At 41.6% G+C, this 16,449-nt stretch overlaps 2 protein-coding genes across 2 annotated transcripts in view; one reads left to right on the top strand and one right to left on the bottom strand.

The window, feature by feature from the left end:
* Window positions 1–9,494: 9,494 nt before the first annotated feature.
* Window positions 9,495–16,449, bottom strand: part of LOC144972463 (phosphatidylinositol N-acetylglucosaminyltransferase subunit Q-like) — a 33,285-nt gene continuing 26,330 nt past the window's right edge. The window contains exon 10 of the mRNA XM_078913657.1: window positions 9,495–10,269. The gene's annotated coding sequence lies outside the window, so the exon portion shown is untranslated. The remainder of the gene's footprint in view (window positions 10,270–16,449) is intronic.
* On the top strand, window positions 14,130–16,358 carry LOC144972464 (uncharacterized). The gene is made up of 4 exons (XM_078913660.1): window positions 14,130–15,274; window positions 15,386–15,607; window positions 15,732–15,879; window positions 16,077–16,358. The coding sequence occupies exons 1-4, from the start codon at window positions 15,174–15,176 to the stop codon at window positions 16,269–16,271; spliced, it is 666 nt and encodes a 221-aa protein (XP_078769786.1). The 5' UTR covers window positions 14,130–15,173; the 3' UTR covers window positions 16,272–16,358.

Genomic DNA, 16,449 nt, shown 5'->3' with positions numbered 1-16,449 from the left:
GTATGCCGTTCAGTAGGGCTCTTTAAAGACAGAGCATCCCAAAATTCCCAAAGACTAAGAGACGTTTGCACAAAGTATAGTGTGCGGAACACCAACCGCTTTAAAATGAGGAAGGACTTACTCAGATTAAGGACCTTAAAATTCAGATAAAAAGATTAGAAAAAATTGCTGCAGAGTATAATAAACTTAAACGCTTAATGAGAAATTCCACAGGCAATCCTAAAACTATCAGGAATTTTAAAGAAGAAACTGACTCCCCGATTCTACAATCTTCTTAGACTGTCATGGAGGTGACAAGAGGAAAATAGTTCTCCCTTCCTAACTGTTATAAATGTCTTATGTTCAATGTGTTTGTTGAATGTGCTGGTCCTCTTCTTTCTTTTGTGTACAATGTTCTGACTGGAAATTCTCTAACTTCTGTGCCTTCTGCACCCACTGTTGCTCATTTGTCATATGAGCTAACAATTCTGACATATCTTCAAGCGGCAGAATATATTTTGTCCTCTCCTTTGACCTTATCATGGCCTCTCCTTTGACCTTATCATGGGATGCTACGACGGTGTCAGGCAGCCACATCAATGAGGTGCACGTTTCTAGAGCAGGATCCAATGATCACATCGAAAACTACACAATTCAGGTGGAGGAGTTGGGAGGTGGTACTGCTCTTGATTACTCCGGCCACATCTGTAGGATAATCAATGACGTGGCAAACGTATATGGAGAGTACACCTCAACGTCTTCAGATGCCATGTTTCAACGACTCACATCTCAGTTTGGGGCATACATGACAGATAGGTGTACTGTGAATGATGCCGCAGCACGCCTTTTGCAAGATGCGTTTCAAAGCGAACTCCTGTCACTGAAGTGCCTGGTTCATTCCCTGGACACCATTTCCTCTGCAGCACGGCAGAGCCTCCGACAGCTGGAGACAGTTCATGGCATATCCACCAAGACATTTGGCAAAGAATGTGCCGCAGCCAATGTTCTTCTTGCCCTGACCACATTACGGTGAGTGTTTCTTTAATTGATCTTTCATTTAAAACCTGATGTTTAAGATGGTAATGAAATGAGCCTTTTCAGCATCTTGTCTTGGTATTTAAAGAATGGAGTATAGAAAACAAACCAGCGCACAATATCACTAAGAAACATTGTTGTCTTTGCGCAATGTCACAGATTTTCCTAATAGTTTTTTTGGGCAGCTAAACAAAGTGGGGCTCAGTGCAATGTCTTTATTTTTTAAATTTATAAATTTATATTCTAATGTTTTTAAAACTTAATTTAAAATTATGATATTTTTCTTTCTCTTTAAAGTATAATATTGTAAATTATATTCATTTGCCATTTAACATTTTGAATTCTTTACAGGTTCAAAGCTGGTTCTGGAGACCCTCAGGGTATGGCTAAGTATTTCCAGGAGCAAAACATTCCAACTGGGCTACTTGTCAGGTTAGTGCTTTACATTTTAGCTATTTTGTTACCTTCATCAATCTCTTGTTTCCCCATGAAAATAGGTTTTCATTTAAAAAACTGTAGAGATTCAAGGAAAATGGTTCATTTCAGTCTCCTTACTATTAATTTAGTTTGAAATATCAAGAAGCTGCCAGCACAAATTTTAAGTAATTGTGCCTTGTCAACCTGAAATTAATATTTCGACATACAGCCTATTGCATTTTACATTTATTGAAGTGGGATGCATGTTATTTAACTAAGCTACTTTCTATGAAAGTTAAGATTTTTTTTCTTGTGTATTTATAATTACTGTGTCTCTTGTACCTACCTATTTTGAAAATCAGATACGTCGGGAACCGAATGCACATTTTGTTCCACCTTGCTGCCATTGTCTATGCTCACATGGATGTCTTCCTCAACTTCCTGAACCCTAAGAACGGCAGGGACTCAGCACTGAAAAAAGCGTTGCTAGAGGACTTATCTAATGACTTCATTGTGACCGAATTCCAGGCCTTGGGTCTTCTCGGCAAGCTGATAACAGGACCATGGATGTCATCATTTTATCGTGATGGAAGACACATGAATGCGATTAGTGCACTTGTGGCCCTTTGGTTTGTTTTGATCTTAAATTCATCACGCATGTCCTTTTAGTCCAGAGGTATAAGTAGAGGGTGTCGTGCATCTTAGTTTGTTTGTTTTTAGGTGTTTAACGGCGCTTTCGACACTATTTAGGTCATTTAAGCGCCCGTTTCTGTTTTTCATCAATCTTTTATCGGCCCCGAGGAGCCACAGCTGATCAAAACGTGTACTGTTGTAATAAAATCTTTATAAAATCATAATAGTTACATGTTTGTTAAGTAAAAATATCTATTTACAATTTCTGCAGGAGTTCACATTCCTGCAGATACTTTAAAATTGTAAGCGGATCGACCGACTGGAACAGAGACTTCAAGTCTCTGTTATCATAATGTTGTGACCTTATCTGTTCTAATTCTGTACATTCAATTAAAATGTGTTGAACTGTCAGGTCACAGTTACATGTTCTGCAGAGGGGTTTTTCATCCCTCTCCAGAAGGAAACGGTGAGTGAGGGCAGTATGTCCGATCCGGAGTCGAGTTATTTTTACCTCGTCTCTTCTTTTTAGCCCCGAGTTGGGTCTGGGGCCGAGGTCACTTTTAATTTGTTTTAATTTGTTATGTACATCTCGACTCCAGGATCGTTCCCATTCCTTTCGGACATGTTTTTTTATATTGATCTTTAAATCCGCGTGTGGGATTTTACTGCCCTCTTGTAATTCTTGGCTCACCGCCTCTTTTGCCAGTCGATCCGCTTCTTCGTTCCCCTGGATACCCACATGACTAGGTACCCAGAGAAAACAAACTTTCTTTTTCTTAATAAATAATTTATTTGCACCTTCCAAGATACTTATGAGTCTTGGATCGGTGCAATAAAAATTTGAGATCCCCTTAAGTACGGACAGCGAGTCAGACAAGATCAAGAATTTATTTTTATTCGATCTCTCAGCCAAACGGAGAGCATTTAGGATTGCTCTCGATTCCGCTGTAAAGATCGAAACATTTCTATCCAGGCGAAGTGATCCTGTGCCTTCCGATGAGTGATAGGCACATCCTACTGCATCTGCGCTCTTTGAACCATCCGTAAATATGTGAGTATGGTTTTTGTATGTTTGTAATATTGCTTTTAGTGTCTGTTTGTAAATATGTGGGTCTGTTTGTGATTTTTCCAGTTTTGTTAGGTCCAAATTTATGTTTGGTCTATGTATGGACCATGGTGGTGTCTTTGCCTGGACGTATGGATGTATCCTATCTAGACTGATGTTCATGTCTGCGATGTCTTTTTTTATTCTGCAACCTAATGGTGGTGTCATTTTTGGGTGCTTGCGAAATTTTTCTTCTAGTGTCCTATCCGTGTAGTGTACATGTTTGTGTGCTGGGTTGTCGTGCAGCGATGTGACCTTAGTAACATACTGGAGAGCCAGTTTTTTCCTCCTGAGATGGAGAGGTGGCTCATCTGCCTCAGCATAAAGGCTTGCCACTGGAGAAGTGCGGAAAGCCCCGAGTGCCAAGCGCAGTCCCTGATGATGAATTGGGTCCAGCATGCCTAAGTAGGATGGTTTTGCAGAGCCGTATACAAAAGATGCGTAGTCCAGTTTTGATCGAATAAGGGTTCGGTATATCTTTAGAAGAGTGTTTGTGTCCGAACCCCATTCCATGCTCGACAGAACTCTCATTATTCTCATTGCTTTCATGCATCGCAGTCTGAGATCTTTGATATGGGCGAGGAAATTTAGTTTCCTATCAAAGATCAAACCCAGGAATCGGGCTTCGTCCTTTACCTCAATTCTGGAATTGTTGAGATAAAGGTCAGGCTGTCTAATGCAGGTGCGTTTTCGGCAGAAGTGGACAGCTACTGTTTTTGATGGGGAGAAGGAGAAACCATTGAGATTTGCCCACTCCGACAGTTTGTTTAGTTGGAGTTGTAACTGTCTCTCAATGGTGTCCATACTCGATTTACTTCGATAGCATACAAGAAAGTCATCAACATATAAGGAACAGTCAACATTCTGTCTCATTGCATTCACTATTGAGTTTATTTTAATCTCAAACAGAATGGGAGACAGAATGCTACCCTGTGGAACTCCCTCTTCCTGATCAAATGGATCAGAAAAGGTGGATCCTGCTTTGACCTGAAAGGATCTGTTGTTTAAAAATGCTCTGACAAACATTGGAAGGTTTCCTCGTAGACCAAGATTGTGCAGATCTTTGAGGATTCCGAATTTCCAAGTTGTGTCAAAGGCCTTCTCAAGGTCAAAGAAGATTGCTACCAAGTGCTCACCTTTGGCAAAGGCCTCACGAATGAAGCTCTCTAGTCGAACAAGGTGATCAACAGTTGATCTGTTCTTTCGAAAGCCACATTGGAGGTCGGAGAGGGAGTTGTTGTGTTCCAAGTAGAACATCAGACGCTTGTTGACCATTTTCTCCATCAGCTTGCATAGGCAGCTGGTGAGGGAGATTGGTCGGTAGTTTGAAGCGTCCGAATGGTCTTTCCCAGGTTTTGGGATTGGAATCACGGTGGCCAGATTCCAACTAGGTGGAAAAGTCTGTGTTGTCCATATCTTGTTATAGATATTCAAAAGGACAACCAGACTATCTTGTGGAAGATGTCGGAGTATTTCATAACTGATGTTGTCAGGACCCGGTGCTGTGACATTTGTGTCACGGAGGCAGGCACCCAACTCCTCAAGTGTAAATGGTTTGTTGTAGTCTTCAGTGTTTGTAGATGTAAAGTTTATTGGTGTGTTTTCTGCGTTTTGTTTATGGCGCAGAAATTGTGGTGTGTGGTGTGCAGACGAGGAGCTGTGCGCCAGCCTCTCGGCCAGAGTGTTGGCAATTTCTTGTTCTGTTTCAGCCACGGATCCATCGGGACGTGTCAAGTGATTTAGTGAATCACTATCGGATCCCTTCAGTTTCCGTAACATCTTCCACACCCTATTCAGGGGTGTCTGGCTATTTATTTTTGAGACAAAGTTTTGGAAGGATCTCCGTTTGTTTTCTCGGAAGATCTTCCTACACTTTGCTCGTAGTTTCCTAAATGTTGCGAAATTCTCAGGGATTGGGAATCTCATCGCTTTCCTGTATGCTTTTTTCTTCTCCCATAGGGCCGCTCGACATTCCTCTGAAAACCAGGGATTGTGTTTTCTCGGTCTACCAGAGGTTGTTGGTATTGTCGAGCTTCAGATATTTGTTAAAATATTTTTGAATTTGTCATAGCTGTCCACCTCTGTCGTAAGGAGTCTGTGACACTCCTGTGAGAAAGTTTCCCAATCTGTTCGCCGTACACTCCAACGTTTGGGCTGTGGGGCCCTTGAAGTCGGGGTGATGTCGAGGCAGACTGGAAAATGGTCAGAACCGTGATCGTCATCGATCACAGTCCAGGAGAGATCTGGAGCTAATGTAGGATCACAGAAAGTGAGATCGATGGCAGACGTGGTAAGATTGTGAATATTTACCCGTGTTGCCTCGAGACCGTTTGCCAAGTATACATCCATTTTCATTATGAAAGCCTCCACTGCCTTTCCCCTCTGGTTTGTGTCTGTGTTTCCCCAGAGAGGACTGTGAGCATTGAAATCTCCCATTATCACATAGGGAGGGGGGAGTTGGTTTAGAACTCCCTCTAGCTCGGCAGACTGGAGGCGATGATCTGGTGGGATGTACACAGAGCAGATGGTGATTGGTCTGTGCAATGTCACTCTCACTGCTATTGCCTGTAGATCTGTTTTCATTGGTATCAAGCGGTGGGGGGTGCTCTTCTTCGTGAGAATTGAAACTCCCCCACACGCTATCTGGCCATCAGAGTGAATCAGATGATTGGCCGTATATCCTTTTACTGTGTAGTCGTCTGCTGGTAATTTTGTTTCCTGCAGACAGACTACATCAGGATTCCTCTGGAGGAGGAGGTCCAATTCTGTTCTATTTGATCTGATCCCTCTGATGTTCCAGGAAATTAATCTTGTCTGACTAGGTATCCTAATTTTTTGTGGGGAGGTTAGGCAGTATGCCTGCCTTCAACCCTTTTACTTTTATTCTCCTAGGAGGAGAGACTTCCATAGGAGAAGGAGGCCCTGTGGAGGGCCTCTCGGTTTTTTTAGGGCTGAGTTTTTTTGAACCCTTGGGATTTTTAGGTCCCTCTGGGTTCTTAGATTTTTTGGGGCTTTGAGGCCCCTCAGGGGATTTGTGGATCCCCCGACTGGTGTTGGTGGCTCCATATTCTGGGAAGGGGTGGAGTTTTGTTTTTGGGGGGATAGAGAGGGCTCACGGGAATGGAGATGGGGGGTGGGTCCAACATCCACGCCCATGAGGGGAGAATTTTTTTGTTTGGGAAAGGAGGGGGGTGGAGGTCGCCTTGGAGGTGGATGTGGAGGGGGCTGCAGGTTCCACATCTTGAACCTCCAATGTGTCAAAAAGATTTTTTGACACATTTGCGACCTTGTTTTTAGGTCTTGATGGCTTTTTCTTTTGAGGACTGTCTTTTCTAGTCTGTGCGATTTTGCCATGGCTGTTTTGGTTATTACCAGCAGCCCTGGCAACTTCTGCATAACTCTTGGCAGAAGCAGCGACCTGCCGAGGGGGGCAGATCACTGCTTTTGCCTGAGCAAACGTACCGCCGTAAGTGGCTCTGTATGTCAAGATTGCCTTTTCTTCTTGCCACTTAGGACAATCTTTCGAATGTGCTGCATGCTTGCCTTGGCAGTTCAGACAACAAGGGTCCACTTTGCAGTTTTCCTCATTGTGGTCTTCTTTGCCGCAGCGGGGGCATGTAGCTTTACGGCGGCAGTTTGTTTTCGTATGGCCGTACCGGTGGCAGTTAAAACATCTCATGGGGTTCGGGACGTAAGGCCGAACCTCCAAGTCGAGGTATTCAATTCTTATTCTCGACGGGGGTCTCGGGCTGTCAAAAGTCAGGATCCAGGTGTTGGTCTGGATTGTGCTGTTGCCGCGGCGGATGCTAACCCGCCGAGCTTCGACAACACCCTCCAGTTCCTCAACCATCTCCTGCTCCGAACAGCCTACCAGATCTCTGCTTCTTATGACACCTTTTGACCTATTGAGGCTCCTGTGAGCCTCAACGGTGACTGGGATGTCAGAGAATCTGGTACATTTCAAGAGGTTCTCACTCTCTTGTCGACCCTGCACTTGTATCATTAAAGTGCCAGAGTTGTTCCTGTTCACTGCCTTTGGTGTACCGGCGCCATTTGCTTTGAGTGCCTTGCTGATGGTGAAGATACTCAAAGTGTTCAGTTTGATGTTTTCCTCATTCGGTTGAATTACCAGGAACGGCGAGAATTTTGGGGTTGCCATTCCTGGTAAGTCATCAAGAGTCATCGGGGCAGTTATCCTTCTTTTTTACCTGTCTGGGGTGGGGCTTTAAGGGGAGAGTTTTTCATATTTTTGGCCATGATATATATAAATTTTTATTCAACCCGGCTATATTGTGCCCACTAGCACGGCTCAGTCCCACACTTGGGGGGTAAGGCACTCACCGAAGCTATACTCCTCAAGTCTGGCCTCCTCTTGTCCTTCCATGGTCCTTGGGGAAAAAAAAAAAAAAAAAAAAGGACTCGAGGGGTGGAGTTGGGGGACGTCCCGCCTCCAGGCCTTTCTCTCGGATTGACCCTAATCTTTGCGTTGCACAAAGACTGACTGCTGATTCAGAGATGACAAACCATGATTAAAAAGAAATTTCATGGGGGACAGGAACTAGATATGGTTTTAAATCTAGTCCTTCCAATCTCTTTGCCTAAATGGAGGGGAGTGCCAAAAAATAGATTTGGCATCTCTGCGTTGGGTAGCTCGGGCCATCTACAAGGTAGGCTACCCACCCGTCTTTAGAGAAGCGTCAAGCCAAAGAGGAGTGTTGGGGTAGAAACACCTCGCAAGGTGAACCCCCCTCAGCCTCCAGGATCAATAGCTCCTCCTTATCGGGGTCCTCTCGGAACTGCGCACCCTCAGCAGAAAGGTGCCTGCTGTGCAGGATTTGGAAAGGAATATCTCCTCGTTGAACCTATTTCAACGGTACAGGGTATAGAGATACTGGGGGATAGAAGACAGTTAAGAAGGCTTGTTTTCCTCCGTTCTTTCTCTCTCTCTGTCCTGGCAACTCAATTTTGATAAGGAAGGGAAATTTGGAATCATTGGGGAAATGGGGTATGGAATGGAAAACATAGCTCAAATATGGTAAAAGGGGGTGGGATTTGTGCTATGCCATCGCCTTCCCTTGCTCTCTTTAAACTGAAACCGTTTGTTTTTATTTGTTTGTTTTTAGGTGTTTAACGGCGCTTTCGACACTATAGGTCATTTAAGCGCCCGTTTCTGTCTTTCATCAATCTTTTATCGGCCCCGAGGGGCCACAGCTGATCAAAACGTGTACTGTTGTAATAAAATCTTTATAAAATCATAATAGTTACATGTTTGTTAAGTAAAAATATCTATTTACAATTTCTGCAGGAGTTCACATTCCTGCAGATACTTTAAAATTGTAAGCGGATCGACCGACTGGAACAGAGACTTCAAGTCTCTGTTATCATAATGTTGTGACCTTATCTGTTCTAATTCTGTACATTCAATTAAAATGTGTTGAACTGTCAGGTCACAGTTACATCTTCTGCAGAGGGGTTTTTCATCCCTCTCCAGAAGGAAACGGTGAGTGAGGGCAGTATGTCCGATCCGGAGTCGAGTTATTTTTACCTCGTCTCTTCTTTTTAGCCCCGAGTTGGGTCTGGGGCCGAGGTCACTTTTAATTTGTTTTAATTTGTTATGTACATCTCGACTCCAGGATCGTTCCCATTCCTTTCGGACATGTTTTTTTATATTGATCTTTAAATCCGCGTGTGGGATTTTACTGCCCTCTTGTAATTCTTGGCTCACCGCCTCTTTTGCCAGTCGATCCGCTTCTTCGTTCCCCTGGATACCCACATGACTAGGTACCCAGAGAAAACAAACTTTCTTTTTCTTAATAAATAATTTATTTGCACCTTCCAAGATACTTATGAGTCTTGGATCGGTGCAATAAAAATTTGAGATCCCCTTAAGTACGGACAGCGAGTCAGACAAGATCAAGAATTTATTTTTATTCGATCTCTCAGCCAAACGGAGAGCATTTAGGATTGCTCTCGATTCCGCTGTAAAGATCGAAACATTTCTATCCAGGCGAAGTGATCCTGTGCCTTCCGATGAGTGATAGGCACATCCTACTGCATCTGCGCTCTTTGAACCATCCGTAAATATGTGAGTATGGTTTTTGTATGTTTGTAATATTGCTTTTAGTGTCTGTTTGTAAATATGTGGGTCTGTTTGTGATTTTTCCAGTTTTGTTAGGTCCAAATTTATGTTTGGTCTATGTATGGACCATGGTGGTGTCTTTGCCTGGACGTATGGATGTATCCTATCTAGACTGATGTTCATGTCTGCGATGTCTTTTTTTATTCTGCAACCTAATGGTGGTGTCATTTTTGGGTGCTTGCGAAATTTTTCTTCTAGTGTCCTATCCGTGTAGTGTACATGTTTGTGTGCTGGGTTGTCGTGCAGCGATGTGACCTTAGTAACATACTGGAGAGCCAGTTTTTTCCTCCTGAGATGGAGAGGTGGCTCATCTGCCTCAGCATAAAGGCTTGCCACTGGAGAAGTGCGGAAAGCCCCGAGTGCCAAGCGCAGTCCCTGATGATGAATTGGGTCCAGCATGCCTAAGTAGGATGGTTTTGCAGAGCCGTATACAAAAGATGCGTAGTCCAGTTTTTGCCAGGGCCAATCATCTCCTTTCCTGGATTTCATCAAAGCCTCCTACAGAGCAGCACAGGCTCATTCATTTCTCCATTTCTGCTGGGTATAACATCCATAAAGAGGCGAAGAGACGTGCTGCTCAAACTTCTGACGACATAAAGAGGAGACACAAAGCAGCACGCTTGAAAAGAGAATGTACGGACAGTAGGGCTCTTGAAAGAGCACTGAAAAAATCAATTACCTCAAAATCTCCACAACCTATCAACGACATTGTCTCCTTCATCTGGATATTTTGAAAAGGCTACAGAATACATCCTGAATCCACTGCTCCTTAAAGGGATTTTAATTAGCCATACATGGCAGGAGGGAGATGAAATTTCAACTTGGAATGGCCGCATTAGGAAGATCAAAGAATCAAAAAAATTCCTATGTTAATAATATGCCCCTTTCGTCAGCCGTTGCTACCAGCACTCCTCTGGGAGATGGTCTTTTTCTTTTTTTTACACCCTCCATGGTACTGTCTCTGCCAAAATAAATACAGAGATATTGTCAGAACCGATGGTGAGGGAGTGACGCGCAGCCAACAACAATAATAATAATACTAATAATAATAATAATAATAATAATAATAATAATAATAATAATAATAATAATAATAATAATAATAATAATAATAATAATAATAATCACACCACACACAATGCTAGGAGATATTCTCACTATGAAGAAAATGTAACATGTTGATTGTATTTTGAGAATACAATGTTAGAATTTTTTCACAATGCGATCAACATGTTACATTTTATTCACAATGAGAATATCTCCTAACATTGTTGTACTACTATATAAACGAGTTATTTTGTAAGTCATATTCAAACAGCAAATTTCATTCCGTCGCATAACATTAACTTTTCACACTTACCTTCAATCTGGAGCAAATGTTAGAGCACGAATTATAACAGAGCACAAAAGAAATCCTCACAACTTGCACAATTTATGTAACTGAAAGTACTTCAACTGTGACTAACACGAGTTGGTCGCCGAGATGTCGTCTGAGTAGCAGCAGAATAACCCGGTCCTTTATCTGCCCACTCACAAGTCACTGAGCCAATCCGTGCAGGCGCGGCGGCACTCAGCGACGATCGATAGACTACCGCCACGTGAGAGTGGGGCTAGTCGAGGTTTCCACCAATCACAGAACGAGCTTCGTGTGAGTGTGGGAACAACGAAACAGGATACAGTGACGTCATCAAGTGTTTTATCAGCAAGCAAGCAAGACAAGGCTTGGTGATGCGGGTTGGACCCTGTGGTGGAGGGTGATGCGGCCTTGCGTGAGAGTGTGCCTCTCTCTCACTCGTGTCAAGTCGCGGCTTGCGTAATGTTGGTTTCACGCAACCCCACCCACGAGAGGAGATGACTAGCCGTGGATTCAACATTCAGTCGATGACAACCTTCATTTCCTCAAGACGCGGCTTGCTAACCACACTGAAAAATATCAACAAATAACTGTGCTTTGTGATTGTGAAGTCAAGGTAAATATACATTATCTAATGATTAGTTAATTGATTGAATGTTTAACTGAAACAATGGCGGATACTTCACTCTATACTTTTCATGATGATACTTTACTTTCTGACTATGATTTTGACTTTCTCGATCTAGAAATAGAAATAGATTATAGCCGACCAATAAACCCTCAATTACAAGAGTTTTTGCATACACAATCCATTCAATTGAACTCTAGACAACCATTACAGCCTTTACAATCATTGCAGTCAAACTCGCCTTCTCCGTCGTTGGACCTACAACAGAAACCGAAACAACTCAAATCTTTATCTCAGCCAACGCAACTGAAAGTGATACAACCTAAGCTTCTTTCTCGGCCACCGCAACAAGAAGTGAAAGCAACGGTGAATTCGTTGAAAAAAACAAGAAAGAGGAGACAAACAAAGGAAAACGACTGTGTGAGAGCGAAACCAAAAGTAAGGAAAACAGAGTTAGAACTGTTCACTTCTAAGAAAACAGACGTTGATGTTTCCATGTCACAGTTAAAAGATATGTTCGGCGACGCACCAGATTACATGTTCTGTGATAAAATACGAGAACGACCAGAAAATTGTTGTTGTACCTCCGTTACCTACGCATCTCATCTGTGTGTCTTTGTACTCTGTGTGTGTACTCTGTGTGTGTGTACTCTGTGTGTGTGTACTCTGTGTGTGTGTACTCTGTGTGTGGAGGGAGATGAAATTTCAACTTGGAATGGCCGCATTAGGAAGGTCAAAGAATCAAAAAAATTCCTATGTTAATAATAAGCCCCTTTCGGGCACAAAATTTGCCATAGTTCCGCTCCTAATTGGGTTAGAGACAAAATTTAAACTGTTTTTTGCATGTTTTGACAGGCTCTATGACTAGGGATTAGTTTGTAAAAAAATATGAATGTTCATTTAAGTGCCTAATGAATGGACTGAACAAAGGGTGGAAAACAACAGAAGAGGTGAAAGGGAGCGTGGAACAAGTGACACAGAATGGGATTGGAATGTTTTAGTGGATGAAGAGACATAATGCTGTTGAATGGCTTATTTCATTCAATGAGAACACTGGTCAAAAAAACATTACTTTCAATGAGGAGGAAAAAACTCCAATGAACTATTTCCGACATTTTTCCCCTGATGCGGTTATAGAACAAATCTGTGCTGAAGCGAACCGCCATGCACAACAATTGCTTCAGTCACAAACACTGATGACTCCAAACCCCAGAAAAAGGAAATGGGTTGATGTCACAGATATCAATGCTGTTGTCGGCCTTCCAATTGCTAGGGAGATGTGTGCCAAACCTGCAGAAGGGATCTTTATTGAAAATCACATAAATTAGTTGCCAGTAAGAAGAAATCCATATTTTGCCATGGTCAGAGGCCTATATTTTGGTTATTCTGCCAATTATATGTGCACGACCTTGAGTACTTATCAAAAAGTATCTTATTTATAATAATCTACTTGGGGAGAGGATTTAAGGGGTCAATTTAGGAAAAGTCACGAAATTTCAGATTTATAGGTGAAAAATTGTGAGTTTTAGAGCCAAGGGGTGCGTTGGCAAATGACACAGACCTAGTAATGTTCATGAGTCTGTAAAGTTCTTTTATACATATTTTTAATTAATATTTATAATGAATAATTTTCAGGGCCAAAAGAAGGAAGTCGTTCCATGAAAAGAAACAGCAAACTGTCTTGGCACAAGCAGGGACACCTGTGTCTTCTAGTATGGGCCCAGTAATGAGGCAGTCCTACTACAATTTAAATCATGAAGTAAGTTTCAAATTAACTTGCATTTATATTTTGTAATGTCAAAGTAGAGATTCTTGAATATGCTTCATTTGTAATGATTGAATTTACATCCTTTTTTTTTTCCATCAGTATAAACGTAAAGCAAAAGACCCTGAAGAGTACGGGAGGTCAGTTTTGAACCTGGCCAACCCAAGAACTCCTCAGAAAAGGGTTGCGATTACACAACAACAAAAGTGTCATCCATGTAAGGCCCTGTTTGATGATGCTGAAGAATCCGAAGCATTCAACTTGGAACAAGAGTTGGGCATCCAAGTCACAGATGTCATGGTCAAAGAACATGACCAGGCAGTCCCCAAGCCCCTCCACTCGAAAATTCAGGTATCAAAAAATGTTTCTTTTCCATTGATGGATTTATCTGTATACATATGTGAAAATATTAAAATATTTATGGTCTAAACTATTAACTGATGTTCTCATTCAATTTACTTTTTGTTTCTCATCCTCAGTTGTTCTTTTGTGAAGACAAAACATCAAGAATCTTACCTCATTCGAGGTATTCTTCTAAGCACGGGCCTGCACGTGTAATGCAGTGCTTAGTTAAGGAAGCCCACCTCATGTTCTTGGCAGACAATCCCAATGAGACGGGGGATTGACATTATTCCAGTCTCTTCGACCAAGGAATGTCCGCCTCATGGGAAGCGTCCCGGTGGAGAGCTGCATTTGCATCTATTGCACGAATGTGAGGTGTGGTTAATAATTTTTTCTTATTAAATTTATTAACGGTTTTCTTTTTAGTTTCTCAACTCCACCCATTATATTATTTTCAATACGGTTTCCTTTCTTGTGCCATATTTTTACAATTTCTTTCTTCTATACCATCATTAGATTAAAGATCAACACCATAAACAAACTGTTGGGTGCATCAGGCCAACTACCAGCAGAGACTGACATGTTGTCTGTTATATGTTGCCCATATGATGGCAGATGGCCTAGCCTGGATTGCGTTGTGGGTAAGTTTATTTTTTATTGTTTTTTACTCAAATATTGTTCAACATGTTTTCTCCTCTGCATATGGTTGGGGTTTTTTTTCCGTCCTTTTTTTTTTCATCCAAAGATTAAGTTTGCAGATTTAAGGAAATTGGTGTAGTACAATTTTAAGCATTTTCTCTCTGTCTCTCATCAGGAAAATGTGGTCTTTGTTGTGACCGGATGAGGCCATTTCGATTCGTCTGTCGAGATATTTTCTCGACACCATCTGTCGGATGGCAACGTTGGCAGAGAAATGCCAACGGAAAAATGGAGCCCCTTGAAAAGGAAGGAACCTTTGGGTAGATATTTAATTTATTTATCTGATCTATCTTTCATATGTTTAAAAACTTCTCAAGATTTTCTCTAATATATGACATTTATTTTTGCAGGGAGCTGATGAATGAACTTGAGAAAGATATCAAGGAACCTACAAAAGGAAGAAGCTTCCTTGAGCATCTCTTTAATGCATACTGGCTACAGAGCCAGTTTAAAGAGTTCAAAACAAATCCTGAAGAAGGTAGGAGAAAAAAAAAGTTCATTGACTTACAATAGTAACTAACTCTAAAGAATAAGAAAAGATAATTCAAACTTGCACTTTCTTTTTCCTGTTTTCAGGTGAGATTGTCATGGTGCAGGATTTTGGGGAGAATAGAAAAGTGGAATACAATGCCGAAATAAAGTCTGCTCACTTCGGCAAGCAGCAAATCACTGTTCATCCTGTTGTTGCATTCTACAGGAAGAACAGTGAGGTAGTTAGGGACAGCCTGATTTTCTTGACAGATGACATTGTTCACGATCATCAGGCTGTCCAAGAATTTACTAGACGGACGATCGATATCCTAAGAAGAAAGGTGTCAATTAGGAAGCTCACGATTTGGAGTGATGGTGCTGCTAGTCAGTATAAGGGAAGGACGGTTTCATATGTTTCCTTGTTATATCAAGTTATGAATTCTTTGTACAATTCATACAATGTTATGAAAAGTGACATAATTTCAATTTTTATATTCACAGGGCCGAGGCAGTTTTCATGACTTAACACTCCTTCCACATCAGCCTCAAAGATGATACTTTGGAAGTGAGCACGGGAAAGGAGAGGCAGACGGGGAAACTAGCACTATGAGCCAAGCATTGAAGAGGGCTGTCCATGCGGGTGTGAATTTTACCTGTGCTAAGGACATGGTACAGTACCTCTCCAGCAAACATGGGTCCTCCACAAGGTAGGTTTATTATTTCAGTTCAAGCGTCTTCATTTATAATATAATTTACTGTGGTAAAGATATTTGTTTATTCTTCATTCTAGTGTCTTTTTTTTATTTCTTGGTTTACAGACAATATATTCTGGTCCCTGAGATCGACAGGACAGATATTGGTGAAGATATACTGACGATTCCGGGGACACAGAAGTACCACCAGTTCCAGGCCCTGAAAGAGTACATATTGCAGGCAAGACGGCTCCCTTGCTGTTGTACGGCTTGTCGACAAGGCAAGCCGTTAAAATGTATCAATCTGGACACTGTTGGTGAATATGTTGTCCACAAATGCAAACCAAGGTAACTCCTATTGCATATTTTACTTAATGTATAGAGCTGTTACAAGAAAGTACATTGCTTATCACTTACATTTTTAAAGCATTTTACCTAATTTATTTTTCCATTTGTTTTCTTATTGTTTCAGTGTCACAACAACGTTGAACACTGGCTTCATGGAGGAGCCCAGCGTGGAGCCAGTGGCTGGCCCTTCTAGGCCTGCATTCCCCAAGCTTGGGGATTTAGTCAGATTGAAATGCCGGATAAATAAGCTTGAGAAAATTTATTTTGCAATGGTGAGTCTATATCCATATACTTCAGCTACTATATTATACAGTGGTAAACTGGTCTTAGCCCGAGTCGTGTAATATCTTATAATTATAATGCCATTTTTTAACAGTAATTGGATATTTCTCTCCACAGACTATTCAAAGTGTGATTTAAGTACTGCTCTGTCATTCATACTGTATTATTTCTATTGATTTCATATCAGGTTCTGGAAGTTTCTGAAGAGGAGGGAAGCTTCTCTGTACAGTTCCTGCAGAAGAGCGGAACTATGTATACCTATGGCCAGGAACAGGATGTGGGTCTCATCAAAGAAGGCCCACCTGATTATTATTCCTGGGTTGTATTAACCCCATTTGACTACAGCATTGACAACCGAAATCATTTCTTTTTTAAAACTTAATATTTATTGTAATTACTGTTCATATTTTGCCCCTCGTTATATTTTTCATGTAATTATCTCCCTTTGTTCTCCCTTTGTTGCTGTATAATAAATTTGTTTCGATTCAAAGTGCTAAAAATATTGTGCCAGGGCCAATCATCTCCTTTCCTGGATTTCATCAAAGCCTCCTACAGAGCAG

The sequence above is a fragment of the Berghia stephanieae genome, chromosome 5, assembly GCF_034508935.2.
Source record: "Berghia stephanieae isolate SIO BIC M18660-M18661 chromosome 5, UCSD_Bste_1.3, whole genome shotgun sequence".
In the NCBI taxonomy this organism is placed as follows: Eukaryota; Metazoa; Mollusca; class Gastropoda; order Nudibranchia; family Aeolidiidae; genus Berghia; species Berghia stephanieae.
The sequence above is the reverse complement of the archived record's forward strand: the minus strand, read 5'-3'. Positions and strand labels throughout refer to the sequence as shown.

Excerpts from the sequence above, each read along its gene's own strand:
- LOC144972464 (XM_078913660.1), top strand. The coding sequence starts at position 15,174 with ATGAGCCAAGCATTGAAGAGGGCTGTCCATGCGGGTGTGAATTTTACC. Across the intron at positions 15,275-15,385 it reads AAACATGGGTCCTCCACAAG|ACAATATATTCTGGTCCCTG; the intron begins GTAGGTTTATTA and ends CTTGGTTTACAG. Across the intron at positions 15,608-15,731 it reads GTCCACAAATGCAAACCAAG|TGTCACAACAACGTTGAACA; the intron begins GTAACTCCTATT and ends TTATTGTTTCAG.